Source organism: Nilaparvata lugens, chromosome 4 (assembly GCF_014356525.2).
Source record: "Nilaparvata lugens isolate BPH chromosome 4, ASM1435652v1, whole genome shotgun sequence".
NCBI classification, from domain to species: Eukaryota; Metazoa; Arthropoda; class Insecta; order Hemiptera; family Delphacidae; genus Nilaparvata; species Nilaparvata lugens.
In genome coordinates this window covers 53791499-53806747 of record NC_052507.1, presented here as the reverse complement: position 1 = coordinate 53806747, position 15249 = coordinate 53791499, and the positions used below count along the sequence as shown (strand labels likewise).

Here is a 15249-nt window from a genome sequence, read left to right as displayed (position 1 = left end):
ACAGATTTATATTCTTATTTATTATTCTAATATGTTAGGAAGATGAAGAATACTTGCCAATCAGGATATTCTATTGAACCTATAAAGGGAAGATACTGGACATAATTAAATTTTTGAACTGATTTTAAAATGTTAAGTACGATGCCAATCAGACAATTCAATTAAACCTATAAAGAGGAACAGCTGGACATATTTAAATTTAAGTCAATTGAAAATTCAAATTTTCAACCACAGTGTATTATCTATAATAATTTTGATCTAAAACCGTGATCTTATGGATGATTATCTGGGATAAAATGGTTAGATTTTTGCAAATTATCCACATCTTCCCAACTTTGTCATTTTTACTAAAATTTCCTTACTAAAAATGTCTCAAGTAATGGCAGTATTTAAATCATTTTAATTGAAGAAACGCAAGTCTCAGCCAAGATTCTTATTCATTCAATTCCAAAATCAATCAATATCATTGCAGGTTAACAATTAGAAGCAAATGGAAAGAATATTCATGGACGTAATTGAATACTATGTCATCTAGTACAATTGAAATACTCATACATTAATAATAATATATCAATTATTGAGAATGATGGTTACATTCAATACTCAAAATTACATGACATACATTAACAGAAAATTATTGTTCGAATTGGTCTTTCCAATTAATCCCAAAATTTTCACAGAAAAAGTTTACTGAATTTTATTTTACATGATTTTAAAAATGTGGATTTACAAAATTTTACAAAGCCTTACAATAAGAATATAACTGAAAGTACTATAGTCTAAAGTCTAAACTGAATATTTATCGACATGAAATTAAAGTAGAACAGAAGTAGCTCAATAAGTTATAAAGGAACTTTTGCAGCAGCCAATGAAAATTATCACAGAGAAGTATACACGAGTAAGCTATTCTATGAATTATATTATATTAATTATTGGGATAGTAATAATTATTATATGCATTATTCTATACATTGTAATAGCTTGAGAGTGGGTATCACAGTACCTACGATTTTAACTTTCAATATTATTAAAAGTTCAACATCCAATAAATTTTTTTCATCTACAAACATCATTCATTTTCCATAAAATATTTTCAAACATTTTATGATTCATAATGTACACACTACAGTTTCAATTTATTATGTTCAATTCATATATACTCTGTCCAGACTGCGATGAGCGCTGAAAGATTAAGCCGACCCTCCTACTACTCACACATACAAGCGCAGTCTCCTTTTGTGTGTATGAGTAAAGGGACGGTCTGTCTACCTGTACACTAAGTTGTATACATAGTATATCAATTGCGCAGGTAGGCCGGGCGTGTGTGCCTGCGCGTGGAGGAGCGAGGGTCGGCTTAATCTTCCAGCGCTCATCGCAGTCTGGACAGAGTATAATATCATAAATCTTACTGACTTCATAATTGGTAATATTCATTTTGATTCATGTGACAATTAAATCAATTAATTCCCGTCCTGTAATAATAATGTAATCGAATTGATCCATCAATATTAATTTTATTATTAGCAGTAATGTAACTTATAATTTAACCGATTTATTATGTTAATTTCTACATCATTCTTATTGAAGAAGCATGTTGTCCATTTTCCGGCTCCGTCCGAAGTTATCTCTGAAACTGCCGCTGAGATACCACCAGCTGTGTTCACTGACCGAAATTTGAGTGAACGCAGGGTGGTTCCCAGCATCAGTTCAGCAAGTAGTTCTGAGAATCGCCGCTGCTAGCGCCACCACACGGAGATGCTGCTGCAAGTAGTTCCTGAGTTTGACGCTAGATGTCGCATGACCTTCAACCGTGAACATTACTGCAGCAGAATATCAACTCACTAATAAAATTGACAGACTTTTCCATATTTTTTTCTCAAAATTATTACTCCTCATACTCTCTCTCTCTCTCACACAGACACAGCACGCTACTTGAATAAATTATTTATTCATTATCGCAGTGTGTAGGCTACTGTGCAAAATGAATATTGATGGGAGAGACAGTCTTATTAATCATGAATAAATAATATGAATATGAATTTAATTATGAATGGTTCACTCCACAATACTCTGGTGGATTAAAAATGGAAGTATGAATTTGAAACATAATTAAATGCTCCCAAGTGTACAGAAAGATTAAATGTCAAAGATAAATTGTTATGAGTTTAAAATTCATTGAGAGATGATTGATGTTATTTTTTCTTATATATCTTTTCAAATATTTTTTTCAATATTATTACACCTCATACAATTATCTATCAACAGATACCACAAATGAAATACAACTATTCATAAATAAATCAGAATATTTGAGATTACAAAACCTGATAAAGAACAATTTGCAATAACGAACTATCAGTCCAATGCCCTATACTAGTTTCCATCACATCATATCTCTTAAACAAGTTGCATACTTATCAGGTGAACCAATTCAAAAGCACTGATATACCATAGCTGACAATACAAATTTCCCGAAGAATAGTTGCAATGTATTTAAAAATTTCAAGTTCAAGTCGAAAAGAAACATACCAACTGAGATATTAATGAGATTTGATTCTAGCTTTCAGAAATACCGTAATTTCAAAGCTACATAAAATTTTAACAATTCACACAATCATCAACATACAATGACACATAAATAATGTGACTGCTAAATAAATAATACGACTAAGAATCGGTTGAAGTCTGTTTATTCCACAGAAACATTTCAGAAAAAACAAAGTGAGGTGAGCTACATGGCTTACTAGCTACTAGGAAGAGTTGTTATTTCCCAAAGGTACAATGACATAAAATATTGAATGAGATAAGTGTATTACAGATAAGAAAAGGTCGTGTCGGAATCGGAATAGCTTACTTCACACCACCTGCTTCACTAACGGATGGTTATGAACTTCAAAATACTTTCTTGGTCGGGGATGAGATACCTATAGGTTCCTTTACCTCCCGTCAACCACGCATAAGCCGATCATGAGGGCATCATCGTCAGCAAAAATGAATGAGTCTTTTTAAAATCTGTATCCTACATATAAAATCTTATTATATTAAAGATTCCTACTTTATAATTGGAGAAGAATATAATAATGTAATTCACATCGGTTCTATAGTGATAGTCGCTTCGGAGATTCAGCATTGCTGTTTAATGGGAAGCATTTGATGATATTTGTAAGGAATGGTGACTATAGCAGATTGGCAGACAAAGCACAGAACACACTATGTATGGCGAAAAACAGTGAACAATTTAAAAAGTCAGAATATGTCAGAACTAATTCAAACTGCAGAACGAAGAGGTCACATTCACTAGAAGTCAATCACTATTACTTCAACTTGCAGTACTTTCGCCCTAGCACGTGATCTCGTTACAACCAATCGTAATAACCGGACTCAACCGGTTGCCGGTACGCGCATGCCCCAACCAATGACCTTGAAGAAGCCACGGAAGTGGGCTCAAGGTCAAACTTCCTCTCTTCCCTCTCACTCACTCCCTTATGCCATTACTTACCATCCCATCAATCCCTCTCACTCACTCCCATGTGCCATTCTTGACCATCCCATCCTTCCCTCTCACTCACTCCCATGTGCCATTCCTGACCATCCCATCATTACAGCCGGTGGGCTGATGTTATGTGAAGTGAGATTCAAACTGTCATCATTGATTGACTAGGAAGCACTGATGTAATTTGTGGGGGACAGCTGACAATTTAAAGTGAATCTGACTGAAGTAATTAATGTAAGACAGATTCATATATTTTTAGGAACCAGTGAAAATACTGTAGTATTTGAAACCAAGAATATATTTACGGCAATACTATTTACTTCAAATTAAATAATAGTAAATATCTACTGAGATAAATACTCCAAGATATATTGTGTAGAAAATAATGTAACTATATTATTTATATTTTTAGGTATCACTGACAATCATATAGTATATATTGTACGTTGCATATATTTCTAGGAAGCATTGAATAATACAGCAATACATGGATATATTTACTGTAGTAACAATATACTTCAGAGTAAATAAATATATCCACAGTAAGTATATTATATCCCACATATATTTGAAGCCATTTAGTAGATAGATAGTAAATACATCTTTGGAAATATATATTCACTACATAGTGGCAAAAATGTAGTAAATATGATGGTAAATATATACTTTATATAATCTCATTTTAATGAAGCAACGAATTTGCAATTCAATTCAAAATCTTTCATATAATTGAGCTGTAGTACAACCACGCTCAATTAAATCTCAGAAGAAAACGAAGATTCAAAATAAAAAACGGTTATTACAAAAATAAAATAATTCACAGAACATTTAAACCAAGGTGAGACACAAAAGGAGACATCAAACGTACATGTATTTGGTAATACAGGCAGTCAGTTGAAAGGGTGCGGCTCCAAACATTACCACAGGACAAACCGAATAAGCTAGAAAAAAAGGAGGAGGAGGAGTAGGAAGAGGAGGATGAGTAGTAAACTAAGAAGGAGAAGTAGACTGGAACAAAGAAGGAAAATAAAAAATATGAAAAACAAGAAGGAAGAAGAAAGAAGAGGAGGAAGAAGAAGGAGAGTAAGAAGGTATAGATTAGTATAGTATATATTAGTTAGTATAGTATAGATTCTATAAACAGTAGAGAGGTTGAGTATTAGCAGTTTCAGAATATTTCATAGTGATAATAATTTATTCTGAAGAAGTACTACAGTTCGAGACTGTATACAATGTGAATTTTGGAGAAAGAAGCAAGATTTGGTACTTTTGATATGATTGTAGAGAAGAGAGAGGAATAAAAGTGTAGGTACTAGTATATTCTGAAGAAACACGTTACAACCATAGCAAGACATTTGATAGTAATACAGAAAAGTCAGTACATTGTAATGAGTAAATGTCAAGATAAAAATCGAGACAGCTAACGATTTGGTAGTAGTAATTGTTGTGGACAAAATAAGGATCTGAAGAAACTAGACGAAGATAGTTGGAGATTTTCGTAGTATGAGCATAGAGGAAAAAAGAAAGAACTATAGGTCGATTCTTAGGAGAGAATGTGACAGGTATAGCAGGACATATTTGACACCAATAATTCTGAAGAAGTAAGAGACTGTATACTAAGTAAATTTCAAAGATAAAAACGCTAGACAGCAAACGATTTGGTGGTAATTACAGGGGACAAGAGAGAGAAAGAACATTAAGTAGTTTCTAAAGAAGAAACGAGACAACCTTACAAAACGATTTTGGTAATACATTAGGATCGTAGGAGAAGAGAGACAGAACCAAAAGAAGAAAAGAGATGAAGGTAGCAAAAGAGTTTGGTAGTAGGATCGTTAAGCGAGCAAAATAAAGGTCATGCTGAGATAATTGCAGAGTGGCCCACCAACCGACCACTCGCCAATCACCGACCTTCACGTAAAACAACCACATCATCTCTATAACCGAGTGGATTTAAGTGACTTTCGAGTCACTGGTGACTTTGAAACATTACTTAATTCACGAAGCTGAGACATGCCAGATGTGTGCCTTCAACAATAATTTTGTGGATTGGCTACGAAATTGTCAAAATTGTAAAGTTAAGTTATTAGAGATCAAATGTTTCTACTATATTCTTAAATTTGTGGATATTTATCAGAGAATGCCAATTTGATATAATGTTTTTGTTTGACAGGCTGAACCAATCTATTAAAAAAACGAACTTCAAGAAAATTAAATACCACTCACAATTCTATTTCAACATTGTTAAATTCGTCATAGAACACTAGTAGTTCTGTGAGCAGCAGACCTCGCGCAGTTATAAACCAGTCTCCTGTGTCCATGCTGTCCATCAGAGTGAATCCTGTCTGTATGTCGTGTCGGTGAGATATCGGTGTGAAAACGACTAATGGCTGTTGGGGTTGTTGTATCGAAAATGCTAACATCAAAAACAAATCTCCTTCAAGACATACTGGCAACAGGTCAGCCCGAGTTGATAGCAGAGAAAGGTCAAAATAAAATACTAAGTTACAGTACTTTCAGTTATTGATTGCATGCTGATTTATGATGAATTATAATTGGCTTGGCAATCCAAGCCAAACAATCTATAGTCTGATTTTTACGGTAATATTGGCGTTCGAATGAGACTCCTTTTCCTTTTGTGTTATCCTTAGAATGTAAAATTCAAAAAGAAACATACCAGTCAAATATCATGAAAGTCTATTACCGCGTTTCGACGTAAATGCGGAACATATAAACACATATACACGTATAAACATAAACAGAAATGCAAAACCAACTACTTGAATCTTAGACCTCACTTCGCTCGGTCAATTAATTTCAATGACAGCGAATCTCCAATACTAATAAGATGTTGTAGAATATCAAGGAGATCACCTCGAAGAATAAAGTATCACATACAAATTTCAATCCTGAGCAACCCATCAATATATCCTATCTTCATCAATCCAACAGTGGATAGAACCAGAGAATACAATAGAAGAATAGAACAATGAGGTATTTCATTAGGCTGTCTGGGCACAGACAATATAATGTTATTTTATTTTTCTTCAAGATATTATTGAATCCTCACCAAGAAACCAAGCTTCTTATCCTAATCAATTAATCAAAATACAACTCTAGCAATCACTCCTTCAATACACCAGAGCAGCTCTTTCATTACATTACAAGATGACCTTCCTTACAGTAGGACCGAAATTTGTTAACTGCTTTAAAATAATATTACGGCCGTTAATAATGAAAAACCGGTTGAACAATCTACTAAATCACAACCAGTAGGCGAAATATTTCTGTCAGACCTGGTGGTGGGCTCACAAAAGGTTCAACTTCACTTCAAACTGACAGCATTCCTAAATCTGCAACTCAATTCTTCCCATTCAATCTGTGCTGACAGGATGCAGTGATTCTCACTCGAGTTGAAGGCTGGATACTAGAGTGCGATTCACTTTAAACTGTCTGCATTGCTCGAATGGAGAGCATTTATGTTATTCACGACCAATGCTGCTGACAGTTCAAAGTGGGTCTCACTACAGCAGCCAAACAATCCAAGGACATAGACAGATCCTGTCGACCTGTGCTAGCTAAACTAAAATACTAGTGCACAAATTGGTAGTACTATGGAGAGATTCACTTCATATTGTCAGCCTTCCTTGTGAATAACACTATCCAGATATAATATACACTCTCCTAAACTTATAATCTTCTTTACGTTCTATTATTTCTGTAAAATCTAAATTTAAATCATTATTTGCTTCTTTATTTAGCAAAGTTATTCAGATCATTTTTTCCATCTTCCTCGTAATAACATCCAAAATCTTCGATCACAATATTCTAATGCTTCCTATTCAACCAATGCTGTGAGTTTGAAGTTAATTTCATTACAGCCCAAAGAGTTCACAAATCAACTCTTAAGATTGAATTTTCTCAAATATCAGACTTTAATAATATTGAATATCCAACCCACAAAATTCATTCTGAACAACAACCACCTACTAATTCACGACCATCACAAGCTCTTCAAAAGTTAAAAAAATCCAAGTTTAGATTCAGCAAGCGTCCGTCACAAGAAGCCATAAACTGTGTTTGAAGTGTAGTTATACAAAAATGTTGTCTGCTTAGAATGACAGGCTGCATGTAGTTTCAAGATAAGATCGGAAACGTTTTCTACACACGACGACTATATATAGCTGTGTAAAGTGGAGCTATATTATGCAAGAATATAGATGTATTAATCCAGAACACAACTATATAGTTGAGGTAGAATATGGATCGAAGCCATTTTACACGGCAGAAGCTGGAATAGTTTTGTAATATTTAGTTAGTAAAGTATAGCTATATCTATGCAAGAATATGGGTGTATTTGAGCCGAAAAATAAAATATTGAGCTAGAGCTACAATGAAGGGGGAATATAGCTATATTGTATCGCGTGTACAGGACCTCTAATTAGTCTAGGAATCCGAACTTTAGAAAATGCCAAGGTGAAGGTAACCTCCATTCACGCAACCATTCAAATAACAAAAACGTCGCTCTCTATTAGATTAGCACACAGAATATTTGAACTTAAATTGTTATGAATTACAGAGATTGGCTGTTCAAGTGATGGGTATTAACGTAATTTATAGGAAATGGTTACTTGCGGATAGTGGCCTCAAAATTTGAAAAACTAATAATATTGTAGTATCACAGTACTGTGTCCTTAGTACAGAGTTTGAACATCAAATTACTGAAAAGTAGCTAAGAATAGATCGAACTTATACAAAGTTACTTCGAAGAGAATAATAGTATGCTGTTCTACCCAAAATACAGAACATTTGGAAAGTTTTCAATATTTTTACACCATTTGAAATTTGATTACAAAAATTCTCTAATAACTATAGTGGGAGCAGCACATTCGTAGGTTACTGTTTCAGAGGCTTCTTGTAACATAGGAATAAGTGGATTTTTGTGTAGTTGAGAAGTTGATATTGTGGTAATTATTCATATTGAATGAAAAAGACTAAGAAATTGTCAAAAAACCACTGATTTATTGATAATTAGAAAGACCGGTTTCGGTTATTACACCATTGTCAATCTCTGATAAACTAAAACTAAATACTAGAGCAGCAGAATTTATACTAGTAGGCGAGTACTGCTATTGGTCGAGGGCAATAGTCAATAGTTTTCCATTTACATATTTGTTTTATTATCTTTCACACTTGTTTTCTTGGTTCTTATTTTGTACTGAAAGTTAATTTTATTATCATGGCGATTCTGTTGCTTAAGCCGCCATCTTGTCACACCGTTGAGGGGGAGGAGACTGTCTAGCTAGGCCAATGGCAGGCGTTCATGCCCTCGACCAATAGCAGTACTCGCCTACTAGTATAAATTCTGCTGCTCTTGTATTTAGTTTTAGTTTATCAGAGATTGACAATGGTGTAATAACCGAAACCGGTCTTTCTAATTATCATTAAATCAGTGGTTTTTTGACAATTTCTTAGTCTTTTTCATTCAATAAGTGGATTATTGTAAAATGTAATAATAACGCTCCAAATATTTTTCGAGCTTTCAGAACAACTCTCCTACATCCATACATCAATATCCCCTTTAAAACGAAATATTCATAGAATCACGATAATTATTTACAAAACATTTTCCAGCTTTAAAAATACAGTAATCAACTCTCCACAGCTAAAATTTCAATCAATTCAACTCACTCACCTTTAACACGTTCAGTTAACAAGCCGGGTCAATAACTTTCCGTTCCTCTTTCAACTTCAATTATCCCTTTTAACTAGACTTTCCCTTTCAACTTACTGTTTCCCTTTGCCCTTCAAATTCCTGTCGATTTCACCGCACGCAAACTACTGTTTGAACCGAGTTCTAACCGCATAGCGTAAACCGAATGAGCTCGCCGTAAACCGCAACGTAAACTGGTGGATTTCACGCAGCTATGCAATCACCCTGCGGGAGGGTTGAAGGTTGGGATGGGGGTTGGTCACGTGCTACAGTGACGTCACACCACGTGGCGTGATGTCATGCGGGAAATTCCCCCTGACTGTCACGCATTCTCACGCACATTCACACGCATACACGTAATGAAAATCTCGCTCAGCTTGAATTGGGTTTTCCTCACCGAGCATTTTCTCTCAGTACATAGTGAGATTCACTTTCAACTATAAACACTGACTGAAAGGGAATTATTGATAATCAATAATCGTAATTTGTAAGGTTTGCTAACAGTTTAAAGTAAATCTCAGAACAGCATTTTTACTTCGTTCGGAGTTTTCTGCTCTTTGAAAACAATTTGAAGAAAATTTCTAAAACCCTCGGAGTACTTTAGCAAGACATAACAATCTCAAATGCACATGTGATGAGCCGACACGGTAATTCACAATCTAAAAAATAAATTATAAATTTCCGAGGACGAAAAACTACAAAGCCTCTTTTGTTTGCTGTACCGACACATACTATTCAATATGTACTTTTGGCAGTCACACACACACAAAGCAGCAGACAATTGCACAATTACAACAATTGAGATCGCTGTGAGCCATAGATACATGCCAAGTTCCAAGGTCACCCCCAGGAGGGGACTGGTGAGGGGGGTTGACAACCCGCATTTACAATTCGACAAAAATTGACCTTCCAGAGCACACAAAACAAAAATTATTCACCAACCAACTCGCTTTTATTTTTCACAAATGATGATTGTGATGATGGTGATGATGATGACGATGCACTACTCTCAATGAGAACAGAAAGTCAGAGTGTAGGATGCAACAGCAGCAGCATCAGCAGCAGCAACAGTACATAACATGATTGTCCGAATAATTGGAGGATAATAAGTCGTCGGCTGGTTCTATTGAATGTGGAAAAATCGAGTAGGATGTTCATCAAACTAACCTTCAGGTCTCTTTGGGTAACCCACGAGAGCTAATGTGACAGCTGAGGGTAACAACATCAAATAAGCTATGAAATTGACATCGCAAGTGATAGAACCATGAATCAGAATTTCATAAACTTGGTTAATTTTTATTTTCATTGATGCTTCCAGTATTATGTTCACTACCTTGGATAAAAAGAACTAGGAACAGTAAAACAACTGCGAACCTCCCACCCCAATGCAATTCAGTGCTCGAAATATAATGGGAATAGACTTGATTATATCAAATTTTCACAGACACAAGATGAGACTTGCTCCTTGGATGTTCCGTTCTATTTTCATAGGAAGCTTTCCCCTAAAATTGTATGACTGTGAAGAAAAGGTCTTGAAGGTTCACAAACGTTTCTAGTAATATGTGATTGAGATATTTTCATTTTATTGTAGATGTTGTTATTAAATTATTAATCAATAGACAATCTTACAAACATTACTTCATCAAAAAAGAATACAATAACATAATATTTTACTCTATATTCTACCGATTATAATAATTATTCATAGATGAAATGGACCTCCCAATGTTTATACGCTTCTTCCACTTATAAACATTCATGTTCCCATAACTGCGAAGTATAAATAATATGATAATGATTAACAACATGCGATCCAAAAGTTATAAGCATAATTATTTATTGTTCAATTGTTCAACTAAAAAAACAATGAAAATTGAATTTCAAACAATCCTGTTCAAGAGAATTTTGATTCAAGTAATAACGCCTAATGATAATATAATAAGCCTTCAAAGAGATTACAATGAAAATTCTTGTTCTTTTTCAAATAATATGTGTGATGAATTATGCACATACTCTAAAGTTACCTAATTGTTACCTTTTATAGCATCGCCTGGTGTAGAATGAACACGACTTGGATAACTTTCAAAGGTTTTTCCGAAATAAAAATAAAAATTATCAACATATCCAATAAAGAGTTGTTGTTAACTTATGTCGATGAATCTTACCAAACATACGAATAACTCAATAGAAAAGTTTCAACTTGATATTTCTAGATGAAGCATCAAGGTGGAAGAATGAAAAGTTCTTGAAATGTTACAATTTTCAACTTAAAACTCACCAAAACGATAGTGATCCAAGTCAAGTTCATCGTAGATCTCATAAGTTAAAATGAACTAAATCCAATTAGGTATCATAAACCTGTACAATCCAGAAACCAACGTACCTAACTACAAAGAGATGAATAATTTCTGTAAAAATTCATAACTCTACAACTCAATTCGATAGTTTATGAGATAAAGAAATGAAGTCAAGCATATACAAGCAGATACTGAGCGTTGTTTTTGTCTCACTTCATAGTAAAATATTTCAGAATAATTAGAAACGTTTCTAGAATTCAACTAAAATAGATATTATAAGTCTTGACGTATCTTACTTGAAGTGCCTTCTTCTTTCAAGTGGTGACTGGTGCTGAATGAAGATCTGATGAGATGAGGAAAACTTGATGATTATGTCTCCATTTTTTAAAAATAAATATTCACCTTACATGGTTATATTGCTATGATTGTATAGAAATCTTACAAGGATTCAGTATACGAGTTCTGCATTGGATATTGTAAAAGTTAATGAGAAGAATCATTGTTATTAAAGAAATATAGTGATGAAGAACTAATTTCTAAATTCATAGCTCAAGTTTTAGAAAAGTCTATTCTGAATGAATTCACAGTATTAAAATTATTTCAACACGAAAACTTTGTATGCAGAAGTATTGATAATTTATCAAATCCATTTAAATGAATATGCACTCCATTCAAAATGGTTTTAGTAGCATTTTTTATGTATAAATATTATCAATCCTCACTTGTAGCTTCAAAAGTGATACTAATAAAGAATCTATAAATTTACATGAATTTCAGACAGTATGCCGAGCAAAACATGAAATTTCCTCCAACTTTATTACAAGTTTAAATTTAAGTAACAAGAGATTAGTTAATACTTGATATTACTGCCCATATACAATCAGAATCATAGTAATTCACCTTCACTTTTGTTTTTCACTAATCAAAAGTTACTGAAAAATTCGTTTTCATAGAAATTAAATTCGAATTAGTTCTCAAGGAATATTACAATAATCACTTTACCGTACCTAATACACTTCGAATAATCAGTAATTCCTATCTACTATTATCATTTACGATTGATTATTCAATGAACTTGATAATCGATAATTCACTCACATTGAGTTATTCATTTGTTGTTAAAGCTACCGGAGTAAAACAGTGATACTGTAGCTCAAAGTAGTTTATAAAATAAATTGATAATAATTTTAAATTGAATGTTCCATTGGAACTTGAATGAATGCCCCTTAAACCAACTGAATGTTCCCTTGGAACTTAAATGAATGTCCCTTCCCTACAACTTGGATAGATGTCCCTACAACAAATCCCACCTTGCCCTAATTTGAATTGACAAAAAAATAAACTTACAGCTTGTTCTTGGACGGTTCCTTGGAGTTCTCGTCGCCCTCTATGCGATATATCTTGCCGTACATGACGTACTCAAAGCTGTCTGCGCGCGAACTCTCCAACTCAACCGGGTTCCACTCCCCCGAGTCCGCATAGCCGTCCTCTCTCAGCGTGGTAGCCAGCACCAGTCGGAACTTGTCTCCTGTGAAAATAAGCAGACAAAATTAGTTACAATAAGTAGATCGAAAGTTATGGAAAATTAAGATACAACAACAGGTTGTCATGAGCAGGATAAACGAGTGAAAAAAATGACAGATACAAGAATGTGTCAAATGTATGATACAATAGCGAATGAGACAAGTAGCTTTTTATACTGGTTTTGATTAGATGTAGTGATATTCATGTATAATGAAGCACTAGAATAATAGTGTCTGACAATATCACGAATTTATTGAAAAGTTACATACATGTTTCAATACCTATGGCGTCATCATCAGTATTTGTCTCACACTAAAGAAGTAGTTTGTCTCACACTGAATACGACACCGTAGGTGTTGAAACATGTACACAACTATTTTTTTAATATTGATTGTCATTAAAACTAGTCTCAAAGACTAACCATTAATTTTCATTCCACCATAAATCTTACAATATGAAAAACCATAAAACTTCAGTTCATCCATTGATGACCCAAGTAGTTCAGAGATTATGAGAGCAGTAAAAATTATATAGTCTGCATACACTATCACAAATTGATTTTAAACTAGTTCGAAAGGCTTCCTTCTCTTCGCCACCAGGTAAAGTAGCGTGTAGGAAGAAGAGAAGAAGAAGGTTGAGAATGACGATGGAGATGTTGATAATATACGTCACTCTTTATTTTATTTTCACAAAGCACATTATTAAAATGATCGGTAGAAAAAAGATCAGGTAACCTTGAGCTATTTCTCTACCGAATTTAGGAGTTCGAATATGAAACAGAAGTGTGAATCAAGTGAGAGAATAAAGTGTTCCATGTAATAGAAGAGATGAAATGGTTTCAAAACTATGGGAATTCAAAACATGGGAGTAAATATGATAAGGAATAGAATACAGATTAATTTGTAAGTTTATTATACAAGAATGTATCAACAGCACCAGCCGGAACTCATCTCCTGGGAAATGTGGTAGAAGATTGAACTAGAAATTATTGGAATTGAAGATACAATAGAACATCGTATGCAGGATACAACAGTCAATCGAATGTCATATACAAAAACAAAATATAAGAAACATTGAAGAGTAAATCAGATTAATTATACATCAAGAGTAAGTCATATAAGATTTAATAGAGGAGATACACCAATACTAGACAAAATGTCTCTCATGAAGATAGGAGGAAAAAAGGTTTGAATGATACAAATTCAAGATGCAAGAGTAAATTATTTGAAAAATAAGAGGCGACTCAAATTGAAGGTTCGAAAGTGAAAAAGCTTAAGATATAAAAGAGTCAATCAAATATAAGATTAAGATACAAGATTAAATAAAATGTAATATAGGAAAGTGGATGGAATTTAGGACACAATAAAGAATCAAACTTAATTTAGAAGAATGAATGAAATTTAAGGTACAGGGGTGAATCAAATATAAGACAGGCCTTCAAAAATAGTTGTACTTTGGAATCGTATCAACGCGCAGATTAGATATGATTCGAATCCTATTGTCACGATCCTAACATTCTTCAGGATGTAAATTGCATTTAGAACAGGAAAAACGAGACAAATTTCAGCGATGAAGCCCCTCTACTCCAAGTTCTTCAAGTCAATCTCTCTTTAGACTCTGTTAGACTTTCTTACCCTTTTCATATGAACTCCACGAAGCAAAACATGACTATAACTATAATGAAAACCTCAGCTCGGTACATGATGCATGACAAGAGCATGACTATACGTCACGGCTTACTGCGCATGGCCACAGACAACAGACCACAACTCCTCCCCCTTCACCACCGCCTCATCCTCATCCCTCAAACGAACCAAAAAATTCTATTCCCATGACATCTAAAGACAGTAGAATTGTAGACTGTTGCAGAACTCGATAGAAAAAATGAAATGAAAACACCAATAATGTCATCCAATGTGCATTCTTCTCATCCTGTTCTTTCTCATCCTCCGTCTTTTACTCATCCTTCTTCTCTCCGTCATCTCCTCCTTCACCAACTCCTTCTACAATGGAACTCATAGTCATCTCAAAGAGAAGAAACTCAAGTAACAATGAGAATGAAATAACTGCAGTTAATGCACCAGCAATGTCATCCAGAGGAAGGTTTGTAGTCCGCTGTGACTAATTCTGTTCACAATGGTTGCAATATTTGGGAAGCTTAACGAAATGATGTGGCCTTGTGATGAACTAGTACACTTTCCAATGTAGCTTAGCTGAAAATTGAG

General features: G+C 34.1%; 1 protein-coding gene across 2 annotated transcripts in view; it reads right to left on the bottom strand.

Moving 5' to 3' along the window:
• Nucleotides 1-15249, bottom strand: part of LOC111053043 (DNA-directed RNA polymerases I, II, and III subunit RPABC3) — a 212016-nt gene that overhangs the window by 24374 nt on the left and 172393 nt on the right. For both annotated transcript variants that reach the window (XM_039425852.1, XM_039425853.1), the window contains exon 3: nt 12848-13028. In XM_039425852.1, the coding sequence (XP_039281786.1) occupies nt 12848-13028 (181 nt within the window). The remainder of the gene's footprint in view (nt 1-12847; nt 13029-15249) is intronic.